The 26,869-nt window shown below is 40.8% G+C and overlaps 1 protein-coding gene across 1 annotated transcript in view; it reads left to right on the forward strand.

Annotated features, from left to right (window-relative positions):
• The window catches only part of cyp26b1 (cytochrome P450, family 26, subfamily b, polypeptide 1), a 33,698-nt gene extending 12,725 nt beyond the window's left edge, over nucleotides 1-20,973 (forward strand). The window contains exons 2-7 of the mRNA XM_068308485.1: nucleotides 3,886-4,110; nucleotides 13,946-14,064; nucleotides 14,895-15,051; nucleotides 15,560-15,715; nucleotides 16,911-17,195; nucleotides 17,468-20,973. Coding sequence (XP_068164586.1) covers nucleotides 3,886-4,110; nucleotides 13,946-14,064; nucleotides 14,895-15,051; nucleotides 15,560-15,715; nucleotides 16,911-17,195; nucleotides 17,468-17,860 — 1,335 coding nt within the window. The 3' untranslated portion in view covers nucleotides 17,861-20,973. The remainder of the gene's footprint in view (nucleotides 1-3,885; nucleotides 4,111-13,945; nucleotides 14,065-14,894; nucleotides 15,052-15,559; nucleotides 15,716-16,910; nucleotides 17,196-17,467) is intronic.
• The last annotated feature ends 5,896 nt before the right edge of the window (nucleotides 20,974-26,869 follow it).

Consider the following 26,869-nt stretch of genomic DNA (forward strand, 5'->3'; position numbering starts at 1 on the left):
GGCTGCAAAGGGGGCCGAAGCATCTGTGCTCAATTTAGGCCCAGGTCCACACAGAAACGTTGAGACGGCAGGAACAAGGGATGAGCTGCAGGAATGAGAAGGGGACGTAGGCGGGACCGTCGAAGACGATCTTTGATGGGAGACATTTTTGCACCGTGTTTTTGAATAGAACTTCGCAAAAATGCTCACATTGTTTTCTGTTATACTAGTTCTAGACCTATTGAGGGTTCTTTCAGCTTGAAAACATGAATGTAGAACACGGATCCCGCTGGAACGATCGCTATATCTCTAAATTTAATTACCTGAATTTCTGTCACATAAATTTCATGCATATCCATCTATGACTGAGTTCTCGCAATGTTCAAGATAGTTTTAAAGAAATAATGTTCCACTCTCCCATGCAGTTTCATTGTAGTTACTCAAGAGCGTGAATCTTAAATGACAAGAAATGGTGAAAAACAGCCTGTTGAATTGTTGTACTCCTTTATCGGGATCAAAGCTAAACCTGATGGATTCCCTCCTAAAACTCCACTCCCTCAACAAGTTTGAAAGAAATCCTGCCAAGTAGTTTTGATTTTTTTTTTTTTTTTTGCCTGCTAACGACAAGAAAACTCAATTGATCACTTTTCCTCCTGGCTGGAGGTACTAAATCAAGAAGGGGATACAACCAGTTCAGCAAAGTGCAGAAAGAAAGATAAAGGACTCAAAAACCAGACGATTCTGCAAAAATCTTGGATAGCCAAAGTTCCTTAAATGTATTTCTTGGCTTTCTACAGTACCTGAGCGGGGGAATCTATCACAGTCAGGATTGAGAAAAGATCCCTGCGTCAAAATCCACCTCTTTGAACTTACGCAAATCTTTTCCAGCTTTGGATGTAAAAGGTCGATCAAGTTATAAGTGAACTCCAAAGTCCTGATCGGCCTCATTGGTCACCTTCAATGTGATTTGATGTTAAGCTCTTTAACATCAAATATTTAAAGTTGTGTGGTCTAAAAAAATTCACCAAATAGTTCCACATGCGGTTGAGTTGGGAGCAGTGTGCCCGTATTGTATTGTAGTGGTATTGCACAGCATCACTGCTGATTGGGTATTTTCAATGTCAGGGCATTTGCTGATTGGTTAATGCTTCTGACACACCCACACGACAAGAGAAAACAAAGCTCTTTCCACACTGTTCATCAAACTAAAACAGTCTTGCATGTCATTCTCATATTGAACGAGTCACTCGTAGGGTGGTCAGTGCTGAATCTGGTGTTTTTGAATCCAACATTAAGGAAATACTAAATTTTTGGGTTACTCCTTTAAGACCGTTCAAACATGCTGACTGGATTGCTACCTCATGAAACTATTCAGACAGTGTCAGCTATTAATCTTAGAGAAGTGAAGAAGAAAAAAGATAAAATATGAACAGATGTGACTAAACAGGCCAATATTTATTTCATATTTTCACTCCTAGAGCCCTGCAGCGACTTAGCAGGTCATTTCTTTCTTTCTTTTTTTTTTGCCTTCCCTTCATTTTAACAGCTCCTGGCGACTGAGGCCGTTTTCGATTTGATTGTATTAAATGTATCAAGGCTTCGCTGCAGGACTCTGAGTCACAAATTACACCATAAACCAGAATCACTGTGAGGATAAATCTGGAGCTTCGCCACCGCTGAGAGAGGTGTGTCTCAAACAGGAAATAAACTACCTGCTAAAATTAGTCCCTGAACACACACACGTTTCCCACACTGTCAAGGCCTATAGATATCTAGCCGATCTCCTGCTATCTGCAGCTCTTGGTGTTAAATCATGTTAGAATGAAAGAGGCAATAAAGGAACCTTTAAATGTGGGAACAAACTGTTAACGGCACTTCACAGCGCTGCTTCTTTGGCACGTATGCGTATAGACGTTACCTGGGTGTGTGTGTGTGTGTGTGTGTGTTTGTGTGTGTGCGTGAGTGCGCCTCAGTCATACATATCTCTTTCCCCAGGAGTAAACTGGGGTCAAACCAGTTAGCGTAGTCACGGCAATTTGCAGTTAGGCCTCAGCGTGTTTGTTTGCTTTGTACATTTTTTTTTTTTTGGTGAATTTGTAGTATGTGTACCGGCATGTCTGTTTTCACTGTGTGTGTGTGTGTGTGTGTGTGTGTAGGTGTGCATGTGTGTAACACAGTAAGCTGCCCTCGGGCTGATATATATTCTTTTCACTCAGTACAGCCCATTTACAGTTCTGGGGTCGGCTGCCTTTCGCTGTGCCGTGATCTGGACCGTTTGGAGGTCAGCGTCAAAGCTGAACTCAGGTCAGCTCACTAACTGACTCCAGCTTCGGTCCACTGGGGTTTACCGACGGCCCGACAGCTTAAAAAAAAAGGAGGGGGGGGGGGGCAGGGGTACAAAACGGGCTGTGTCTTCATCTGGTGTGACAAAGGGCTTTTCTGTAGCCTAAGCAGATTTAACTTGAGTTTTGCTTCCTATAATGAGCCACGTAAATGATGTCATCAGTGTTAATGCACATCAAACTATTAGTGTTATTAGTGTTCTGTTTGACTTTTATGAGTAAGATTATGTAAAAACTATCCTAGAATGAGTTCCACAACACCTAGAAAGGTGTAAAAAGATGAAAATTGCTGTCATTTTTTCACAAAATCTACTGATATGATGATATTTCATCTACATTCTGGGGACATAATCCACAAATTTAGATGTATGTATGATGTTGGCATCTGTAGGTTTTGACTGTGGTAACATTCAAATCAAAATCTGTAGAATCAAAAAAATGCATTTGTAGGGGGGTAATCTTCATTTTGCCAGTTTTTACTTTAAGGTACATGTAGAATTGTTGGACCTTGGTGGAGGTGCGCAGATGAAGCCCTGTCATTAATTAAGATGAATAAATGGGATGAAAATGAGGAAGATAAAGTTGCTGCACTTTACACGGTTAAAACTTAAATTTAACATTCTAGGGTTTTTATATTTCATGTTGATTCATCCGCAAACAGATGTAGAGGAGTGTTAGTTAACTAAACCTAACCCTGATCCAACACTCACATTTAATCTGTTTGTAGCAGATACTTATCAGTAATACTGAGGAACATTTCAAGAGGCCGCGATTAACCGAGGGTGGAACTGATCTACATTACTTCACTCTTCTCCTTCTGGATGAGAAATTTCATTTGCTGTACTTGAAGCCTGAGCTGAAAAATGTTTTGAGAACCTTTAACCTCAACTATTCATTCCGATGTTCAAGTTGAACTCGGATCCCATCCTAAAGGCACCCTAAATCAGCTTTCATTGAATCAACCTGGTGTATATGGCCATCCTAAACATCTGCAGTCTACGAGTTTACTTTTGCTCGGGGAGTCGAGATGATGGAAACATCAGTAACTTTTAGCATGTGGGGACTCACCCAAAATGGTCTGTTTGGGCCCCAAACCACAGAGAAAAAGTACTTACTCAGAGCTTTTAGAGGTGAAACATCAAAAGCTAGAGTGAAGGTCAGATTCTAAAAGTCTGGTTCAAATTAATAGGAAGCATAAAAATCAGTCGTAAGAATCGCTGCAGACTTTTTCAGTCCATCAGAATCATTTAGAGCCCTAAAGAGAATGTAATGATGACTATAAGTGAAGAAAAGTGATGGTATGTGATCGTCAGACCCTGAAGTAGGACACAAACAGGGTGGACACACAAGCGTACATCGTTGCTGCCTTTCCAGGCATCTTTTAAAACTCATTTCTTCCCTTCCCGTTCCTCAGACTTCACATAGTCATCATTCTTGGACCCCGTTTGTAGACTTGTTGCTTAAACCTACCCCAAACCTGTTTTTAGACGTCTATTGACGAGATAAGACTTCTTTCATTGATTTGTAGAACTCTTCCAATTGACCTTCCCTCCTCTTTGTCCAGGGTTCGGGATTCCATGCATCTCGGAGGCAGAAGTACGGCAACGTGTTCAAGACTCACCTCCTGGGCCGCCCCGTGATCCGGGTGACGGGTGCTGAAAATATCCGGAAGGTGCTGATGGGCGAGCACACGCTGGTGACGGTGGACTGGCCTCAGAGCACCGCCACGCTGCTGGGACCCAACTCCCTGGCCAACAGCATCGGAGACATCCACCGCAAGAAGAGGAAGGTCAGGACAAACACAACACATCCACACACCAGAGACTATTGGCGTCATTTGTGGATTAAAAAGGGAACTATCAGACACCCTACCTTTTTCCTTGAAGAAAATTTAACAACAGTTGGTTTGGCCTTCATGAACTTCTGTCAAAAAGAGGGAAACTCTTTAGAAGAGGAGTCGCCTCCTTTGTAGATATGAAAGCTTTAATCTTTGGTAACAAAAGCACAAAATGTTTGAGGTTCAGCTCATTAAACTCATGACATTCTGCTAAATCTTCCACATTACTCAAATAATCCCTTATTAGCCTTTCTAAACTTGCTTAACATGTATTTTGGTTAGGCTTTGCCACCAAAACTACTTTGCTAGTTGGTGAATGTTTGCTTTTATGAGGGATACAAACTCTGGTCTCCAAAGTCATGCAGGTGTGCAGCCAACTCTTGAAACCCAAACCTGCATATCATGGGAATTTCTAAAATATTTTGCATTGTGCAGCTGCTCTGATGCAGAAGTGCTTCCTGAGATGGAGTAGATGCTAAAACCTATTCTAATTCTGTTGCACTGCCACATGTCAAACATCAAAATCAGCACCATTAGTGCAAACGGACATGTGATGTAGACTTGAGACAAGCAGTGGGGTGATCTGCTGCATAATGAGGAAGGTAAGACACTCATCCACACAAACGGGGAGTATCAGTGTAAAGCTATCCCTTCCTCTCAGCCTTATCAGCATTGTTCTGGCCACTGAAGCGTGAGAACAAACCTTTATCACTCCATCCTCCCATCCACAGTCCGGTCAATACCCGTCCGCCTTCCATTACCTTTCTTTCTCTCATCTTTGCATAATTTAGCCCTGAATCTCCTGTCGTTTCCACATTCCAATTCTCCTTCCCTCCTCTTCCTCGCTCTCTATCTCTTCAGTGCCAGGACCATTTCAGGTAATCAGCCACTTACCTCTCCCTCCTATTATCCCGTTATCCCTGTGGGCACATACCTTCCCTCTCTCACACACACACACACACACACACACACACACACACACACACACACACACACACACACACACACACACACACACACACACACACACACACACACACACACACACACACACACACACACACACACACACACACACACACACACACACACACACACACACACACACACACACACACAAAGCAGCAGAATTAGAAGAGTCTGCTGTGTTTTCCTGTAAATCAGTATTTAGTTTTCTCTCTGTGGATGCTCTATGGAGGGGGGTGGGGGATGGGCTTGGAGGCGGGGTCAGGTTTCGTTACCGCAGTGCCCGGGGACAGTAAGGGGTCGGCTGGGTCTAATCTGGGCTCTGATCCCCTCTCCTCTCCCTGGAGACCTCGGCACTAACCTCATGTAATGACCCCTGATTAGGAAGGCTGCCTCCAACACAGCACAAAGAGGGGCTTTCTGTGGGGGCCCAACACACACACACACACACACACACACACACACACACACACACACACACACACACACACACACACACGTATAACAGTACACAAAAGCATGTGTGCACACACACCTGAACATTTCCCCGCTTTCAACCCAAACAGCCAGAGACAGAGGTCAGTAACGTTCCTTATGCTCAGCTGCTGAAGTGCCTTTGAGCAAGATGGGCAAACTCCTACCTGCTGCCAGTCCGTTCATGACCTCTGACCTCCATATTTCCTTTTAAATGGAGTGACAAGATATCATATTACAGAATTGCTTCCGCTTATGAAGTCTAAGACCTTCCTGTTGGAATAGTTCCGACTGTCATGTGACCTGTCGCTAGAATCCTGAATCAATCCAGAATCGTTGGTACAATCGTTTGTCAATAAGCAGCCTTTACATCCAGACACAGATTTGTATGTACACCACAAATGAACATGTGCGTCCATATATAAATACCTGATTTCATCTGGTATCAAATAGGTTTTATTTATATCTGAAGTCATTACACAAATTAAAGTTCTGTTTGTTTTATATGTTGGCTCAGTGTTGCTTTGACATCTTTTGACATCCTTTAAGGGGTTTTCAGATTTTATCGTGCGCATTCTGTAAATATCTTTGCTCCAGTTTGAAACACATTGTAATTATTGCTAGTTGTATATTTTAGCTTCATGTTTGCTCCAACAGTCTTTCCAAAAAAGACGTGTGGTGATGGTGACCAGACAGAGAGAGAGGCAGCGAGGGAGGGAATGATGAGGAGGGCAGGGAGGTCAGCTGGACAGTTTTCAGTGCTTATGTATGCGCGTATGTGTGTGCGTGCGTGTGTGTGTGTGTGTGGGTTGGCAGCGCTCCCTCCTGTTTTCTGGCTAATAAAACTAAGTCAACAGACGGAAGCGAAACAACATCAACTGAGAGAAAGAATGAGTGACTGGCTTACGGTCTGACCCACTGGACCAGAACTGCTCCTCTGTATGTGTGCTGGCCCGCCTTGTGGTTTTTTGTACGGAAAAACAATCTTCACACAACACATTAGCCTTTTGGTGGATCAGCGGAGCCAGCCAGTTTCCATATAACCCTGTGTTAGGCTAGGAAACTAACTCCCTCAAAGGAGCTTGCTTTTTTTTTTTTTAACGGACCAATCAGGGACAAACAGGGAGAGGCTGGGCATCAAAACCATCATATGAAAGCACCATCAAACATGTGCATCTGAAGTCTCCCACAGGCTCCTCTTCCTTTAATCCCCAAGACAGATGTCCTCACTTATACATCATCACCATCATCATCATTTTGGATTCTATGAGGGTGTGCAAACAGTTTAGACAAATTTACCTGACATCTCAATTTAGGACCCTATAAAGCCAGATTGGGTTGACTCCTGTCACACACAATCGATTTTTAAACACTGATTAAAGTTACTTTAAATCTTTTGATACCTCATTGGAGTGAGAACCTGAAACTGTGAATCGATTCAATGAGTGATTTCATGTCCAGGGTGCAAAGGATAGAATTCCAAAGTATAGTTATGTCGTGTTCCTCTGCATTACACAATAAGCAAATGATAATTATACATTTTCAAATAAATGTGAACTGACAGCATAAATAGTGACAGTGGTGAAGATGACCTCAGGAAGCCTTACCTGCTCTGGAAAAACGTCTCTGTTTACACACACACACACACACACACACACACACACACACACACACACACACACACACACACACACACACACACACACACGCACACACACACACGCACACAAATGTTGACCATGGCAACCACATTTTTACTTTCACTCTTATGACATACCTGTTTTCTGCATTCCACTCTTTATACTCACAATTATTTTATTATCTTAGTTTTTGACCCAGCTGCTCGGTTTACATTCATGGAAGGAGAGGCAAGAAACAGAAAATGAAACTGGAACAGACACAGGAGGGATTCAAAGAGTGTAAAGCAGCAGACAGGAGTTTCGTCTCCTCTGTCTGCTGCTGTGACCCCCTCGCATCCCTCCTTTACTCTATGGAGTCTATTTGCAACACTTCTGTTCATGGCCAATAGAGGGCGCTGACAACTCTAACTGCGCTGAAGCCCCTTCTGTGAAACAGCTTCTGTGGTGACCACCAGTAAATATAGACACCTGAATGATGCACTGCAGCCAAGTCGGTTTAATTCTTGCAGTTGGTTGAATGTGCACCCAGAATCATACAACCTATGTCTGTGTTCCATTATAGAAACAGACTGCAGGTCAGGTAATTTTTATATTTCAATTTCAGCTCAGTAAGATAAAAAAAAAAAAAGGCCAGAGGCGAAAAATTAGAATTCATTCCTCATAGATGAAGTGCTTCAACGACCTCTCAGATATTCAAAGATTTAATTTATTAACATAATTTTAGAAATCAATTTCATAAAATGTACCAAGTGGAACGAGTCTTCTTCAATGTAATAGTCAACAGATGTTATTACAGATTCCTGGACATGCAATCATCATTTAATGTTGTATTAAAGTCAAATTAGAACCATTTCAAACACTGTTGGACTGTTTTCTTTCAAACTGGATGACATTTTGATGTAATTTTATGTGTCCAAAAATTATACCTGGAAGGCAAACAGTAAGAAAACAGAAAAAAAAAGAATGCAGATGAGGTCATAGTAGATAGTAAAGACATGTGTCTTATCAGAATGACTGCCTTCAACCTTCTGTTAGTCAATGGAAGGAAAGAGTATTGCTAAAGTCCCCCTTTTTGCCCCAGATTAACTCCAAAGTTTGATAATTCCATTTATGGCCCACACTTCTCCAATTTTTCATGAAAATCCTGCTAATAGACAGACGAACTATGAAAGCAGTGTGGAAACATATACAGCAGCGTGGATCAAGCTGTGTGCATCATATATGAGCAGCCAGGTTGTCTGAGAGGCGGGGAATGAAAAATAAAAATGCACCAGCACAGAAGTCCTGATGGATTTATGGAGAGTAAAATGTTTTATTATGTGACTCAGATGTTAGAACTACACCTCCGTAATAAAGACAGAGGGAACCAGTACAGGCAGATGGAGGGCAGCCTGCTGCCTACACCTCATTCTGAAGAGTAACTAGTAACTGAGGGGATACTTTCCATTTAATAAACACACAAAAGGAGATTCTCACATAATTTAAAGCCACACTTGCATTGATTTTGGATCTTCTCATACTGAAGCACACAAAAAGTCTAAGAAAAGACAAACCGTCTCACCACACCTGTTTAGTCTGACCTGAACAACTAAAGCACTTAAGCTGGACAACGCACCAATCCTTCTCATTTGACGTGATGATAGACGCAAGGGAAGACGTATGGGCTGCTTGTTTGACTAAGAGGAAGAAAAAAAAAAAGAGAGGAATAAAATTTAAAAAAGGATGAAGGGGCAGGGAGAGACGGGAAGAGGTGGGAGTAAGGAGAGAGAGAGAGAGAAAGAGAGGAGGCAGGGAGGGAAAGGAGGGCAAGGGGAAGAATAAAGGAGTCTTTACATGTTGTGGAACCAGCAGCTCGCAGCACTTTCACATAATTTAAGACATATGGACGTTATTAGGACGGCCGTGTCTGTGACTATATGTGTGTGTGTGTTTGTGTGTGTGTGTGTGTGTGTCTGCAGGCTACAGAAGACAGTCACGTTTTTGTGGTGCAGCAAAATGACTGTTGTACCGAACAATCAACCCATCCACCCCCACCCCCACCCACCAGCACCCCCCATCCTGTGTGAAACCTGGAAACCTCCCCGAGTGACGCTGCATGAAAAACTATGCTTGACTGACAGCGAGGCCGAACAGGGAGATACCCCCGCTTGTGTGTGTCTGAGTGGGTGTTTGTCTGACCTGTAGTTACCTTTTGGAGTCCTAGCTTTGTCGTCTGCTCGCACACACACACACACACACACACACACACACACACACACACACACACACACACACACACACACACACACACACACACACACACACACTGACTCACTGGTCCGACAGTAGCTGAGCCCTGTTATGTGTGTAGGAAAAAGGCGAAGTACTCACCCAAATTGGCCAATTACGCGTAATCCAGAGCAGCCGGGTTAAATAGTTCAATTAATAGTGTTACCCAATATTTTACATAAACATCCTTTTATTTGTATTTTTTAATGAATATAGATGGACGAGCCAGTGATCCGCTGATTCAGTTCACTTGAAGTAATGGAATAGTTATTGACAGATTAACCAATGACTGTCCAGTTTACAGATTAAAAGCACATGAAACTAGACACCATAGAATAGCAGTTCCAGTATTATGACACCTAAAACCAATGGAGACCCTCATGGTGACTCCTGCTGGATGAAAACCTGGCTTTAGAATCTGGATCACATCAGGATCAATATCAGTTTGATACTTCACTCATGGTGGTTTTCTTCAGGATCTGGATCAGTAACTTTTGATGATTGACTCCAAACTGAATCAGCACACTTCCAGTACAATCTGATCTCAGTTTAGTCTGTATCATTATTTGGGTGACCAGATCCAGGTTACTACTTGGACATTATCCATGAAAGAAGTAAAAATATTGTAACTGCTCCCATCCAACAATGAATCATAGAAAACATCATAAAAAAAAAAGACCAGGATCCAGATTTAGATCAGCACCAGACTCTCAGGGAATGTTCCTGGGGTCGTATCCCACCTCTCCAAAAAAAATAATAAAAAAAACTCGACATTGAAATTCATTCAGGTTCGGAATTTCAAAAAAAGCCAATGTAGGCACACAAGACTTCCATGGTGAAGGTGATGAAGGAAGCAACTAAACTGGTCTCCACCACCAATTTGACATGCTGATTGGTGAGCAGTTGCAGATGAGGACCGACTAGTGGGACATGCCGCAAACACAAGAGCCATGGCTGCTCGTCAACCCCCATGATACCTTCAGACTTTGATAATGTGGTAATACAGAATGGTCACCAGAAAACTCTGATCCTTACCCAACACATCCCACAGTTACCAGCTGATGATAAACTGATTTAAAACTATAAAGTATCTAGACGACAGTACATCTGAGACAAGAACTGCCTAATGTGATGAACCTCAGACTGCTCTGAGGTCAGATGGTGTACGTAATCCTCTGTGGTCAGGGTTGGAGAGCAGGTCCCGTAAGCTGATCTGTGACCAGCAATGCCAGGGTGCGGCAGCTGAGGAAATGTAGAGCTGCTAACGTCCTTTAATCTGCACTAACACCACCTAAAGTGCACAATACACACACACACACACACACACACACACACACACACACACACACACACACACACACACACTAGTAGAGCACAGACAGAATTCACACATGCACCCAGCTCAGCCGACTATTGTTCATTCATTCAAGGCGACGGAGGGAGGGGAGCGTGGTTTGGAGGGATGATGAGAGGGAAGAGAGCAACAGAAAGAAAATGAGGAAAGTGAAGTAGAGGATGAAATAAAGCGCCCAACTGATGGTTTGGTGGCTGAAACATCAACCTCAGAAACCACTTGTACCCTCACTGGCCTGGAGTCAAATCCCACTAGAAGCTCCTTTCTTCCCACTAAGTCTGCATAACGTCTCAAAGAAAACCAGTAACCAGTGTAAACATATGAAAAACATATTCCAAATAGACAATAAAGTAATTCAAAAAGCAATAAGTGCAAACACACTACGCTCTACATCTGTGGTGTGATTTGGATGGATGCCACTTTAAATGAACGGTTCATCCAAATATAAGAATTCAGTCGTTGTCTGCTCCCTTCCCATGACGATGGAAAGTTGGGTGAAGTTTTAGTCCGTGAAACACTTTTGGAGCGTCATAGCTAGCAAACATGCAATGACCTCATATAGCTTGTAAGTCGCAATTCAAGTCTGAAGAACTTCTGTTATCCAAAGCAGAGCAGAGAAGACACCATACACAACGTTTTCCATGTAATACACTCACTAAAGAGTTTATGAATTTGGTTGACATAGTCTGGTAGGGGATGTTCTCACATGCAAGATCATGATGCATCAGTTTTGCGTAGTGGCTTAAATTTCTTTGAGACATGATCAGTTCATGTCTTATAAAAAATCCTTACATTGGTTGTTTAAAAGATTGCTGCCATGTCAGAATTTTTTCCTGGACAGACAGACATCCCCCCAAAGTTGTTTCACAGCCGGTTGTCCTTTTACAAGGTGCTGAATTTCATGATTTTTATGCAGATTGGGGGGAAAAAAAGGTCAAAACGCACAAAAAAAAAACAGCATTTAAAATATGCACAAATAGGACAGAAGCTAAGACAGCAAAAATGCTCAGTCCACATATTAACTAGCATTTCCAAACCGATCACAAGGCTCCCGAGTGAATCGAGAGGCTAATTGAGCCGCCATTGATAATCAGACAGAAGCATTCATGCCTGAAATAAAATTTGCTTGTTCAAAATGTTCCAGTCTCATTTTGCTGGGAGGAAAATACTAAACATGTGTAGCGCTTGACAAAAAGCTGCCTTGCTATAATAATGTCCATGAGATTTAATTTGAAGAAGTAGACAGTTGTCTATGTTTGCACACTGTTCTCTTTAAAAAAGCCCCCCGTTTAAAAGCGCATCTGCTCATGTTCGTCGCTGAGGAGTCGACACTTTGGAGAGATTTTCACCCTAAGCTGCTGTGACATTAATCACCGTCTTCTGTTCTAAATTTAGACAAAATTGTAAGTGTTTGTGGGTGATCGCTAAAGGTTAAGTGCACAAGCTATTCATCCAACTGAAGCTGAGTGTTAGTGACTGAATCATATTAATATAAAAACCCTATTCTAGTCCCGTTTGCCACCATTCTCCCCTCCAATGCTCTCTGCTTCTAAATCATTTCCAAGACCTTTTTAAGGCCACTTTTGGAGGTTCAATCAGATGGAATGTTATTTGTCCAAACAACACTGACGACTGGCGACTGATTCTTAAGAAATACTACGAGCAGCCAGGAAAGACTTAAGTCTCCCCCCCCTCTTCTCACTGGCTCTTTTTGCCTGTCATTCTCATTCTGCTGACTACAGGGGAAAACCTCCACAATGTATAAGACTGTAAGGAGGCGAGGGGCGAGGGAGAGAGAGAACTTAGGGATGAATAAGGAGTGGACATCGCAGAAAGTCTCATCGAGGTGAAAGAGAAAGTGGAGAAGGGGTTTAACGGATAGAAAATTTAGATATGACAGGATGGAGAAAGAGGGGCGATATTAGGAAACTTGTTTAAGGATCAATGCCCGTACCCGAATATATTTTGCACCAAATGTGGTAAGGGCTGGAGGAGTGTTGATATATTGTAGTTATTAGCAGAAAGGTGAAGTGCGTCATCATTTTGCCCCTTGCCAATGGTGGAACTTTTCCACCAAAGTCTGCGAACCAGACAAATCTGGAGGCTTATGTGTCATTCGTTCTGCCACATACGTCTGTCCAATGTTGGCCAAGCTACTTGGAAAGTGTAGTGAGCTTAGCGACCAGCTACTCTACATTAAATGAAGCATCACTACACTGAAGGCACTCAGAGATAAGTAGAAGCTACAGAAGCATAGTAAAGGTAGTTTATCATCAAGACTTGTAATTCTGGGGTATTTGATCTCAGCTGTCATTAACTTGCTATCTGCCATTGACATCTATGGAAGTCAATTATGTTTCTCAATGGGGAGAGCTGAGGGACAGTCTGGCGAAGTTTTCAGTGAAAATCAGGCTTCTAATCATGGAATTTAGCATAATGACAACTGATCTAGTTATGGAACAGAGGACGGAGAATCAGAGGAAGATGGAGAAGTTGCGGCAGCATAAGATATAACAAAGTTTTTGCATGTCAGAGCCCAACCACAAGCAATCACGATGTCGCTCTGAGCGAAACATCTTGCCATCGGCCACAAACAGAAAGAAAACACTGATAAACGTCTGGAGTGTCGGAAAAAATCCTCTGAAGGAGAACAATTGCCACAAGACGCTGACATGAGTTCAAAATGAAGTTAGAAGCATTAAGTTTGCTTCGACAGATGTTCTACTTCATGTTAGGCCAATCACATCTTTTGCTGCTCTTAATGAGTGAACGTCTATCCAGTCAGCAAATGTTGCTGCGATTGGTCTATCCAGACACATTTCAGACATGACTGAGGTTTTATAGAGATATGCTTCGTCTCTAGGTCTGTCATTCGCTGCATACTGAGTTCAATCTTTTTGATTGAATGCTTTTGTACCTTGTTCAGACTTGCCACTGGTTCTAAAGAGTCTTTATTCTGTGTGCCAAGTCTTAATGTTTATGAGCATTTAATGTAAATCCAGTCAGGTCTTTAGATCTTTAGAAAAGCACAATCACTGGAACTTTATTGACCCTACTTGCCTGGGTTTTTTTTTTGTTTTTCCAGGTGTTCGCCAAAGTGTTCAGCCATGAGGCCTTGGAGTCTTACCTTCCAAAAATCCAGCAGGTCATCCAGGAAAGCCTCCGGGTGTGGAGCTCCAACACTGAGCCCATCAATGTCTACAGGTACATGCTTCTAGTGGGGAAATTAAAAAGACACAATTGTCTATTAGTGTCATCATTTAAATACAACTTGGATTGTCGTGGTTGAGAAAAATTGAGTTTGAGAAACCTCATCATGTAGGCAAAAACATCACATTTCAGAATGTGCTACAACTTATGGAAAAAATAACTTTATGAGGTGAATGTTAAGACTGGATGACCTCAGTGAATTGGACTCAAATGCAAGAGTCAGAGAACAGGTTCATGGAAAATACTCAGTCTTTACTTGCCAAAAATAGGTTTCGGTACACAGGTGAGCCGTCAGACGAGGAAGGCAACTCCAGTAGAGGCGGCGCTCGTAACAGGCTCTTTTCAAATAATCTTCATAAAAATAAAAATAAGGCTGAACCGCTGGACGGTACAAAGGAACACTGATTTACCGAAGGCACACACACACATGCACACACACATGCACACACACACGCACAGGGGGCTCTGGGAAGGGAATGACACACAGGTGAATTCAATCAAGGTAGGCTGGCGGGAAAATGCACGCAGGGCAGGAAATGGAGGTTTTAAAACAAGAGAGGAGTGGGCAGCAGAATAATAAAACAGCACACACGCACACACACACACACACACACACACACACACACACACACACACACACACACACACACACACACACACACACACACACGGGCACGCGCATGCACACGCACACACACATACACAAAACTTTTGATGATTTTAATCTGATTAATACAAATGAATGCAAATAATCGCTCGGGATTTGTATGAAACAAATGAAGTTCTTTCATCATGATGAATTTAACAGATTTTTTTTCTCACAGGGAGAGTCAGCGGTTGTCATTCACCATGGCAGTGAGGGTGCTGCTGGGATTCAGGGTATCTGAGGAGGAGATGAGGCATCTGTTCTCAACCTTCCAGGACTTTGTTGACAACCTTTTCAGCCTGCCGATAGACCTGCCCTTCAGTGGCTACAGGAAGGTATGTGCTCACATCCTCTGAGGGACATAACAGCAGGAAACAACAATGTTTAGGTTCGTTAACAGTATGGGAATTTGGTTCTGGTGTGGTTCCCTATTAAGAAATAATGTTTTGTATTTTTAGAAATAAGGAGCAATCAATCCGAGACAGTCCTGATCCAGATCTTCCAGTTTGAGAACACACTTTGCAGAGAAACGCATAGAGAAACTTAAATGATACTTAGAGCATAAGTAGCTTTAGGTCCACCTTGAGAAGTGTTGTTGAAACTTTCAGTTTTAAATGTTTTTTTTAATCATGCAATATTAAGTAAAACTCTATAATATCTAGATCCGTACCTTAGTATACTGTACTTCCTTGTAACCCTTCCAACAAATTCTGAGAAACTCCAGTTATTGCATAATCCTGCTGAAAACCCGTCCATCTAACTCATCTAACCCCTCTTCTTTCCAGAAGTAAAAATATGTGGACACGTGAATGAGATGGGAATTTCCTTTGCGCGTCTTTGCAGGGCATCCGTGCACGAGACTGCTTGCAAAAGAGCATAGAGAAGGCCATCAGGGAGAAGCCGCTGTGTTCCCAGGGGAAGGATTACAGCGACGCACTTGACGTTTTGATGGAGAGCGCGAAGGAGAACGGCACTGAGCTCACCATGCAGGAATTGAAGGTAACACACACGTGCACTAAAATCACCTGAGACGAAAGGTTGGATAGAAGCTTGACATCCCTGATGCATGTGTTTAAATACTAACACAAACACAGCTACACAAAGAACACCTTCACTATTTACCTAAAGGGATGCTGCCAAAGAGAATCCAACAAGGCGACTGGACACACACAGGCACATCAAACCCTGTTATTATTTGTCAAACAAATCACCTTGTAATCATAAGCAATAAAAAGTCATCTTAACTGATGCCACAAGCAGACAGTAACACACACTCATGGCCCGGCACACCCTTCATTTACCTGTTAAAGTAATTCAGAGGAATTCTGTGGAAACTCTCTGCCTCTCTGTGGTTTCTGGGTTAAGTCCAGGGCCAAAAATAAGTCAACACTCCCCCTGCTAGGGGTCTGAAAGAGGCCTCCTGTACGCACACATAAATACACACTGGAGTGAACTGGGGAGCCCCTGTCGCTGAGGCCCGGGCTGCCCCTCTGTCCTGCCGTTTTCTGACGCACGCATATTTAACACACACTCATGCAGGGTGAGACCGAGATGTGTTTTGACACGGATGATGGCAGACGAGAGGTTTATAATGAGAGTCGTACTACCCAACCTCAGTGCTATTTATTTCACAACCTTAATAATGGGCCCGCTACAGCATCTTAAGTGTTATTATTGGATGTTTCACACAACTTTTTAGGAATTAAACACACCATGCTTTTATTATTAGCTGGCTTTTGGCATTTTTGGGGCCCTCTGTCATTATGAAACAAATTGGTGGATGTGTGAGGTGTTGAGTTTGTACCCAATCTGTGGTGTATTGGTCATAATTTGGCTCAATAGTTCTAGACAAAAAAAATGACAAATTAGAAATAAATCAAAAAGGCCAAAAGTTCTGTTACATGCAGGGAAAGAACATATTGTTCTTCCATTGGGTATGAACAGTACAAACACACTCAAAACTATGAGTATGGGAAGTTCTGAATGTAAAAAATATATTTTCTAACTTAACAGCTGAAGTTAGTTATTCATATGTTGTGTTCTCATCAAATGAAAACCATTAAACTTGCCTGAGATCGAGTAAATTGTGCTTTTTGAGTACATTTTGTTCAGTACTTTCATTTACCCTTTAAATTCCTCCATCACTGCCCAATATGAAAACTGATGAGCGTCTCTCCTCTATAACGTCCTGCAGGAGTCGACCATTGAGCTGATATTTGCGGCTTTCGCCACCACAGCCAGTGCCAGCACCTCACTCATCACGCAGCTCCTCCGCCACCCTCAAGTTCTGGAACGCCTGAGGGAAGAACTGAGGGCCAGGGGTCTCCTCCACAATGGATGCCTATGCCCGGAGGGAGAACTTAGGCTGGACACCATCGTGAGCCTCAAGTACCTGGATTGCGTGATCAAGGAGGTGCTGAGGCTCTTCACCCCGGTGTCAGGGGCCTACAGAACCGCCATGCAGACATTTGAACTTGATGTAAGTTGTCCAGTGATAGACCAAGACTATGTAGCTGTTGTTTCAAACAGCACTCAAGAACCACAGCTTCACAACTGCGATTTTGCCATTGTTCTCCAAACTGCTCTGCTGATTGAGATTAGAACATTGTCCAATGAGATGTTTTGAACAGCTTCCTTTGGTCTCTTTCAAAATGTTTTGTAAAAGCAAAAAAAAAAAAAAAGAATTCAGGTTTAGAATCTGTTTGCAGCCATGAAGCAGTTAAGCATCATGTCTCTGACTTCTGTCTCCAGGGAGTCCAGATTCCAAAGGGCTGGAGTGTGATGTACAGCATTCGGGACACCCATGACACCTCAGCTGTCTTCAAGGATGTGGATGCCTTTGACCCTGATCGTTTCAGTCAGGAGCGAGGAGAAGACAAAGAGGGACGCTTCCACTATCTGCCCTTCGGTGGCGGCGTTCGGTCCTGCCTGGGCAAGCAGCTCGCCACCCTCTTCCTTCGCATCCTGGCCATCGAGTTGGCCAGCACCAGTCGATTTGAGCTGGCCACGCGGCAGTTCCCCCGTGTGATCACGGTACCTGTGGTCCACCCTGTTGATGGCTTGAAGGTCAAGTTCTACGGCTTGGACTCCAACCAGAATGAGATTATGGCCAAGTCTGAAGATCTGCTGGGAGCAACAGTTTGAAATGCAGAGAGTTAATGAGAAGGGGGGTTGAGTGAGGAAACAAGTTTTTAGGCAGGAAATTGAGGGAAGGAAAGAAAGAATTTCAGTTATTTTTTCTTCTACACCTTTGCTCTGCCGAGTTGGAGGTTCCTTTTCAAACTAAAAGAAAAGCAGAAGTCTTCATCTCTTGTTACAACTGATGATGATCTGGACTTTCCTCTGAGAAAGGAAGAAGTTGCCAAAAAATCTTAATTATTCTCTATTTCTGTGTATTTTTTTAAAGAAATATACAAACTAAATGTATGTATAAAAAAAGCTATGTAATATAATTTGAAAGAGAATGTGGGTAGTGCACAATTGGAGAGGGGGAAGTATGGTGGTACTCTAGTGGAGATGAAGAGTCGAAGTAAGAAGAAGATGGTTGTGGGAGGAAGAGGAGATGGATGAAACAGGGTATAGGATGAGATAATATGATGTTTTTGCAATTTGCTTGTCCTTAATCAAATTTAGTGAACCATTTCAGTTGTTTAGCAGGGTAAAAGAGATGGTATCTTGATCTAAAGGTTTAGATTTTATGGTCAAAGGTGGTCAATTTTAACCAAAATTGCTCATGTTGCCACCCAGAGAAATATTTAAAAAACATAAATTGGTTGTAACTTAACGACAATTATAATCATTCACGAGCTTACCGTTGCAGTCCAAGGGGTCATATCACATTGGGTAAAGCTATACTGTTGTTGAGCTTGTCATGTTGGTATTTCACCACATTTTCAAGCCAACAGTCGTGAGGGAGGAAAAGAAAAGGAAATGAGAGCTCTGGGTTTAGAAAGACACATTTTGAATTGATGTTATTGGGCAATTTGGAAAATTTTTGGACCTCTAAATTCCTGCTTTGGAAATAAACGGTAGAAAAACCCACTGCTATAGGAAGGTGACATTAAAACATCAGTAAAAGAGAAATGTAATTAAAATTATTCAAAAGAGAATCAAGGCAGTACTTACATTCAATTGCACAGGGTACATCTTGAAATGAATTCACGTTGGATGATTGCACATTTTCCAAACTCAGAATTGTTTCCATCTCCTATTTCCAAAATACGTATATTTAAAGGATTGAGAGGCTGCATCATCCTCCTTTACTGAAAACCTCCTTCACTGTCTGCTAAACATACTATATGTTGCCCACTAGCATTGACTGAAAATGGTGCCCATAAAAAGTGTACATAGCATATCCCAGTAATCTTGGTGGTGTGAACTCAGGTGCAGAGTAGATGTGAATAAAATCACCGCTTTTTGATATTTAACCCTAACTGACTGCACAAAAATAATGCCATTAACTCATTTTTGCATTTCAAGACCTGGACCAATTAGTTTTAGAAAAGCTGTGTTTCAATTTTTCTTTTTTTAATAAATGTCACTCAAAAAAAAAGAAGAAGAGTGCTTTCAACAAAAATCCCCTTTAATTAAATCAAGGCTTATCCAAAAGATAATTTATGGCCTTGAAACCACAATTTAAGGTTAGAATAATTTCAACAGCCAAACATTTTAAATGTAGTGAATCAGATTAATTTTATTCCACAATCATCTATGTATTACTAAATCAATAGTCATATCTCAGAATGTTAAGGAAGTGAAAACAGATCCTAACTCTAACCCATACAGCATCAAAATTGAACGAGATCCATTCTGACCCATACTTCCCAACAAATTTCATAAAAATCCATTTTGGGTAATCCTGATGACAAACGATCCAACAAATAAACACACCTGAGGTAACAATTTTGCATCCCATTCCCATGACTAGCCAAACAGAATCAATATTCTGAGGTCCATTTCTTCTTTTTGAACTCTGAACCTGTGCTTCATTTGCCACACAAGTTTCTTCTTGAGCTAGAAGACAAGCCAAGACAGAGAGATGAGGAGGAGGTAGACGGGAGAAGACTTACATACATGCTGCTTGAGTGTTGCTTTGTCATTCTGTTTGTACATTTTTGTGTTATTTTTTTTTATTTTTCTCCTTCGGGCAGCCGTCTTGAGATCAATGGAGAAGGTGGCGTTCTGTCTTGCTGCTCCTCCAACCAACGCTAAGAATGCAAAACAAAACAAATTTCATGGTTTAAGCAACTTTATTAGCAAAAAGAGATTTATTGTTTGAGGTGATTGCACAATCAGAAACTCTCAGAGCTTTGTGTTCCGTAATTCCGAGAGCAGGAAGATTCTTCTTTTCTTTTTTCACCTATATGGAAAGCTTCTATGAAACTCTGGGACTCATCAGCAGGGCTCATGGAAATTCTAGAATTCTAGTTCTAAATTCCAAAATGTAGCTTGAGAGAGAAGGACCAATGCGGTTTCAGGGGAGGGCAGGATCATGCTCAGATGTCTTCTCTTATTGAATGATTCTGTTGTCCAGTAGCATTGCAGATGCTAAACATCGTTCATTCTTTCTACCAACCACACCACTGATATCTTCCTGAGAAAAAAAAAAACCTAGATTTTTTTTGCTGCTTCTTTTGTGTAAATTTTCTAATTGAGAGTTCTAGATTGCAATAGTTTGTATTAAGTGAGATTTAATATTTCTTTCATATTTTTTTTTAGCAAGCCATGGGGAAAATCAGCTATTTACATCTACTAATATCCTAATATTAATGTTATTGTATGATTAATATTGTTGTTATAAGATATTTGAAATGCTATTTTTTATTCTATTACAGATTTAGAGATTTTAGCCTAAATGAGAAGGTCTTTGGTAAATATTGGATGTATCTAGAATGTTATGTATTTCAGTTATATTGTAAACAGTGATTAAAATGTTAATATTGTTGATTTGATTACTGTAATAATTATTTTTTTTGTTATTCAGACTTATTATCACTGCATTTTATTTGATATTAATTTTGGAAAACAGAAAGCACTTGTGAGGTATGTCTATATTTAAAGTGCCATCCGACTACACTTCCTTTCACCTGTTGGTTTCTCCTCTTATGCCAATCTGTACATAATATTTGTATTTCTTTTTACGAGAAAAAAATTTCATTTAGGTTAAATCTGAATGTCTTGTTCTACTTTCTGACATTACTTTTTTGTTACCGTGACTGTTAAATGTACTCCTGTAATAAAGTAAAATCATACCTGAATACAGATTTTTGTTTTGTTGTTCCCTTCCTCAAGCAAATTACAGTTATGCCAAAAACAAACAAACAAGAAAACAAAAAAACAAAACACATTTTGTACGTTTTTGGCAAATGAAACACCTGAAGCACAATCTTCAACTATCAGATGCAACATCTCTGGACAGATGAACATTTTATAGTGGTTGTAGTGTTTTATAAATACTCTTTTAAAATGTTCTTTTTGAGATAACTTACATATTCTTCTATGGATGGGGGGCAGAATCAATATTGTAGTTCTTATTATTGGTGTAAATATGAGGGCAGAGCTTCATAACTTAGGACATTTATCTTCGTCTCACATCTATTAGATTTGAATCATTCCTGAGGTAGGCCTCTGTCAAATAAAACATTAGGAGCTAAAGCATAGCTGTATGAGTTATTTTGTCCTTTTTTTTTTTTTTTTTGGAAACGTTACTTTTTAGGCTCTTCAGATGGATCTGAGTCTCCTCATGTGGGAACCAGAAAAAAAAGAAGAAAAAAGCGGTGGTTCGCTCAGCTCACTGACTGACTCAGTGTCTCCATATCTGCTTTTATTTCCCAGCCAGAAGATCACTGTGGTTCATATAGATCAAAGAGGGACAGACTGGGATGATCACAGCAAGTTTTCCTTTAGCTTGATGGAAGACAGTGACAGAGAGAGGGAGAAAGAGAGAAAACCATTAGAGCCCTCTCCTCAAAGATGTGATTGGTGAAGGCAAACACACCCACAGCAACGAAATATTTCATTTGAATTTTTAAAGAAATGTTATTAACTGTTGTAATTCCTGAAGGGAAATTAAGAATCTCCTTTACACAAAGGTTAGTTGGTTCATGCATATATAGTGTGTACAGGCCCATAACACACACACACACGCACACACACACACACACATGCACGCACGCACGCAGGCGCGCACACACAAGTGGCCTGTGATTGTATGCTCAAATGCACAAATGATTGTAAACACAAATGCATACAGTCAACATTGATTAGCATTTGGGACGCTTGTAGAAGTTGTTAATTCAAACTCACACAGTTTGGTTGAAGGACAAATATTTTGTTTCTGTTTGTTTGTAAGTTTGCCAGCAGGACAGAAAGACTAAATACTCTAAGATGGACCACAGTTCTGGGATCAGTGATCCCAGTGCTCTCTCTTCATCCTTTTAACCGCTTCAACATATCTTATGTATGTATGTACAAAGGTATTCTTATGGTTAATAAAGCTTGTGGGATCAATGTATAAATGTTTGCAGTGAGCCGAGGACTTGTTCACCTTTCAACATCACAATCAACAGTGAAGGAAATAGCAATTTTATGTTTTAAAAAATGATAAGGATTATCTCAGCTGTAAACGGGGGGCAAAATGTCAGTTTAGAGGCTTTCCATTGCAAAAATGATTAATTAATTTCACTCAAAAAGAACTCAATCAGCCATTTTTATAATACTATGTAAATTTTGTTCTGTATTTTCCTGTGAAAATAGAAGAAGAGCGATCGGAGGAAAAGCCTTGCAGTAGAAACAAAGAGAAATTGAGAGAGGAGTCTTCTCAGCTGTGACTCTCATCTCCTCCAATGGATTAAACAGTTATTATCCGACATACTGGATGCTGAAGCACACGACTGAGTGCTCAGCTACTGATGGTAGGGATCACAAGGAACAATAACCAATCGGCACACAGACAAATCCAATAGCAGACGACTGCTGTGGGAGCAGAGGTGTGACGGCTCATCTCACGACAGGATGATGAGCTGATAAAAAGAAAGGAATAGGAGGGAAAGAATAAAGTGTGTCACTAATTTTCTTCCTGAACCATTGGCCATGATATTTTAACAGTTTTAATGAGTGCGTACAATATGGCAGGAATGAATTCTGAACTACAAATCATTTGTGTATTCTCTTGTGATTAGAGTCCAGTATGATGCCCATTAAGGAGTGGATGAAACATTCAGGAATGCATGGACAAATGTTTGAATAAATAAATGAATAAAAACCATCGAGTTTATAAGTGCAGGGTGAACATCCTCCACAGCATCTGTGACTCTGAGAGTTTGCTGACATCCTGCTGGATGACATCATCATCGGACGATTGCAGCTGCTATCAGCACTGATGAGAAACTGACTAAATCTCGATTGTGTGTCCACACATGTAATTTTGCAGATAAAATCATTTATGACCTTGTAATTTTAGAGGTTCTGCCCAATTCTGAGCAGGCATTTACAGCTTGTTATGACTCAGAACATTGAGTCTTTTTTGGCCAAGAGTTCTTGAGAAAAAGAGAGAAGAAAGAGAAAGAAGAGAGAAAAAGGCATCTGCATTCATATGCAGCAGATTTTGTGCGAGGCTGCAAGCAGTAGGACAAAAAGTCAATCTCATATGAACCAGTAGAGCCATAAGCAAGGAATAATTCCAAAGGAAAACAGAAGTGCAGGTGTGTCCTTGATAAGTTGTCACTATTTCTTGGAAGGTGAGGTGTTTTTTTTGTTGAATGTTTGATTGCCTCATTGCGGCAACGTAGGGGTTTCCCTTCATGACAGCCTGTCAAACGTGTGTGAACGGCTCCTGGGTTGTGATATCCTTTTGTGAGTTACTACAGCTGCAGCCGGCAACAAACACATCCTGCTGCCATTAATGGATGACAAATTTCCAATGAAATATGAATGATGACCCAAAGCTTTTAGCAGCAGAGCTGAAACTTATTTGAAAATTATCAAAGGAAGTGATCGGAGATGGAAGTTTTGGAAGTTTGCCGTGTTTGTCACTGTATGATAAAAACAGTTCCAGGATGTTTCATCTCAAAGACTTGGTAGATTCATGTAACCTGATTAAGACGTTGCCAGTAGGGTGTGTACTGTCTGAAAATGAAACATGAAAATGAAACATGATCGCTAAGCAGGTGGTTTTCTTTATTTCTATAGATGTTCTGATAAATTTGGGTTATGTGTCAAATGATGGTCAAATGAGAAAACACCTGTATACAAAGACTTGATTGCTAATCTAATAGGTTATAAAAGATTTTTTTTTAGTATTTGAGAATTCACAATGTCACAAAGGTACAGGAAAATGGTGAACTGCAGAAAGACACATGGAGGTCAGACAAAATCTTCTAGAAATCTCCCTTTGAATGTGAAAGGAAAAAAATGGGGAATCAGGGTTGAAACTTGCAGATTCATACATCATCCAAATTAATCCAGTTAAATCTTTAGCCGTTGTTGACAAGCAAACAACATTTAGCCTCAATTATATTTCAAAGGCAGTTTTTGTAATGATATTTTCTTTTTTCAGAGAATCAAGTGTAAATTTTTTTAGGGAAAGAGGGAAGGCCTTGCTATGAGTCTTACAAAGTCCCAATCAATGATGATTAATGATGGTGACAGACTTACATATTAAATCTTCCTCTTCCAGTAAATAAGAAAAGCAGAAATAGCTGAGAAAAAAGGTGTGACACATTAATAACTGGAAGAAGGACCAGGAAATACATGACATAACTGGCATCATAAAGAAAAGCAAAAGAAAGACTAAAGAACAGCAGTTTGATGTACAGAGAAGGAATGAAAAGAAGTTACATCTGATGATGTTGAAACAAGGAAAAGCAAAAGAGATAATAGGAGGAGTAGGTGATGATGGGAAGATGGAATCAGAGATAAACTGCAGGGATTACCACAGGTGTGTGTGTCGGGTCGTGAACTTCAAGTGAACTCGTATCGATGTTTCTGAAGCCCAGCAGGTGCAGCAGTCAAACATGAGTCAAAGAGACAAGCACAGACTTGCTAACACATACCTACATTTTTATTTCTATACTTGTGAGGACCTCCAGTGTTAAATCGCAGTACCTCTATGCATATGTCTAATCGTAGTCCTACCTAACCACAACCACAAAATTAAGCCTGAATATCTCAATCGACCTTAAAAAAACCCAGGACTGATCAAAATGTTCCCTCTTACAAAAAGACCCTCAGAAGTCAGGATGGTCATTGGAAAGCACCAGCACCAGGTCAAAGCACCAGCTTTGATCTATGACCCACTTGCATAGGTCAAAGATCAAAGCTAGTGCTCTGACCTACTTTCATAGATCAAAGATCTAGCTTTGATCTACTGTCTTGCTCACAGTGGCCTTCTCCCTCTTCTTTCTACCTTTTATCCGGTTCCTGAGTGTATAAAAGTTGAAATTCGACCTTGACCTAGTTTTCTCAAGGTCAAGGTCATCATCTCAATTTCATCCCCTTTGCCGCCTGAGTAATGTGCCCTTTGTTTCATCTTTCTACCTGCAACGGGCGGACGGATGAACGGACTAACACACAAACAAACACACAAACACTGAGAATTACAATACATCACCGCTTTGAAGAGGGATGTAAAAACATGATAATAACAACAATAATTGTTAAATATGTCATATGTCATACATTTAATGATAATAGAAACTGTATCTGAAAATGTCTATCATTTTTACAGAGCTTTTGTTTATTTTCTCGTTGTGAACATTACACGATATTTCTATATACGAGATAGATTCAGGTAAAGGTATTAAGGTAAAGCTCTGGTGTTTAACAGAACAGCAGCTAAATAGATTTTCTATATTGTGAAGGTAGGGCTACAATAGTTTATTTTATTATCACCTACAGTTAAATTTGTACAATGACAGTGTTTCAATCCTAGTCTTGGAATGCATCCCTGCGTGACTGCAGACACCTTTCCAGTTATTTAACAGCTACAAAAAGGCACTACATACTCATTATCAAGGATGACAAACTGATTGGCTCAGCACATATATTTATATTTAAAATAAGATAAAATTGATCCGAAACTGGAATTGAATAGATAACATGATGTTTTCAATACCTGCATGATGATTGAAAGGGCTTTTTCGTGTTCATTAAACAGTAACAGACACCAAATCAATGCTAACACATTTACATGTCAGTGTAAAGAAACATGATCAGCTCATCTCGAGAGTATCCATAATCAATAGCTTTGATTAACAGGAGAAAGCTGAACCTAATCAAATGATCATGATCATCAAAATGACCAGATGCTACTTTGTACAAAGACATGTTAGGATAGGATTTTTAAGGCATTCTGTTCTGTTTCAAATGAAAAATATAAACACATTTTGCATGAATGAATGAGGATGAAGAGACAAATGTAAATGAGGGAGAAGACAAAATTATGATTGAGAGAAAAAAGTAGGATGTTATAGAGAAGAGGAGGAAGAGGGGGAGAACACGAAAAGGGACAAGAATGGGAAGAATGAAGTGAAGATGATTATGAAAGAAAAAAGAGAACTAATGTAAGGTCAGAGTAAAGTGAACGATAAGGTGTAAAAAGAGGTAAAGTTGAAGTAGGAAGAAAACAAAAATGAAAGGGAACATCTGGACCTTGATAGTACAGGTTCAGATGAAGGATAAGGCTTGATGGATTTTGTCCCAGGAAATGCGAGAAAGAGAAAGGATGAAAAGAAAAGCTAAGAACAGATAGATGGAGGAAATCAAAGGAAGACAAGGTAGGAAAAAAGACGAGTGAGCAAAGAAACATGAAGCAAATTTATGGGAAAGGACAAGCAGGAGGAAGCGTGTCTTGGCTCTATGACTTTCCCTATCACCCATTAACATCTAAACTGTTCAGTAAACTCCATTTCTTTATCAGTGCCATCTCACACACTATTTTGACTACATTTGCCCTCCAGTTCTTGGGTTCTTATCTGTTTTTATGAAGGAACAATGGCTTCTTTCAATCGCCTGCCCTCGCTCTCTTTCCAACTCTCTCTTTCTCTCTCCTTCTTCCCTTGTCTTCCTCAGCCTGGCTCCATCCTTGGAATGCACATTTCCGACCACAGGGTTTGAAGTCGGGCTGGAGGGGAGCTAATTATTATGGAAAAGAGA

Source organism: Antennarius striatus, chromosome 23 (genome assembly GCF_040054535.1).
Source record: "Antennarius striatus isolate MH-2024 chromosome 23, ASM4005453v1, whole genome shotgun sequence".
NCBI lineage: Eukaryota > Metazoa > Chordata > Actinopteri > Lophiiformes > Antennariidae > Antennarius > Antennarius striatus.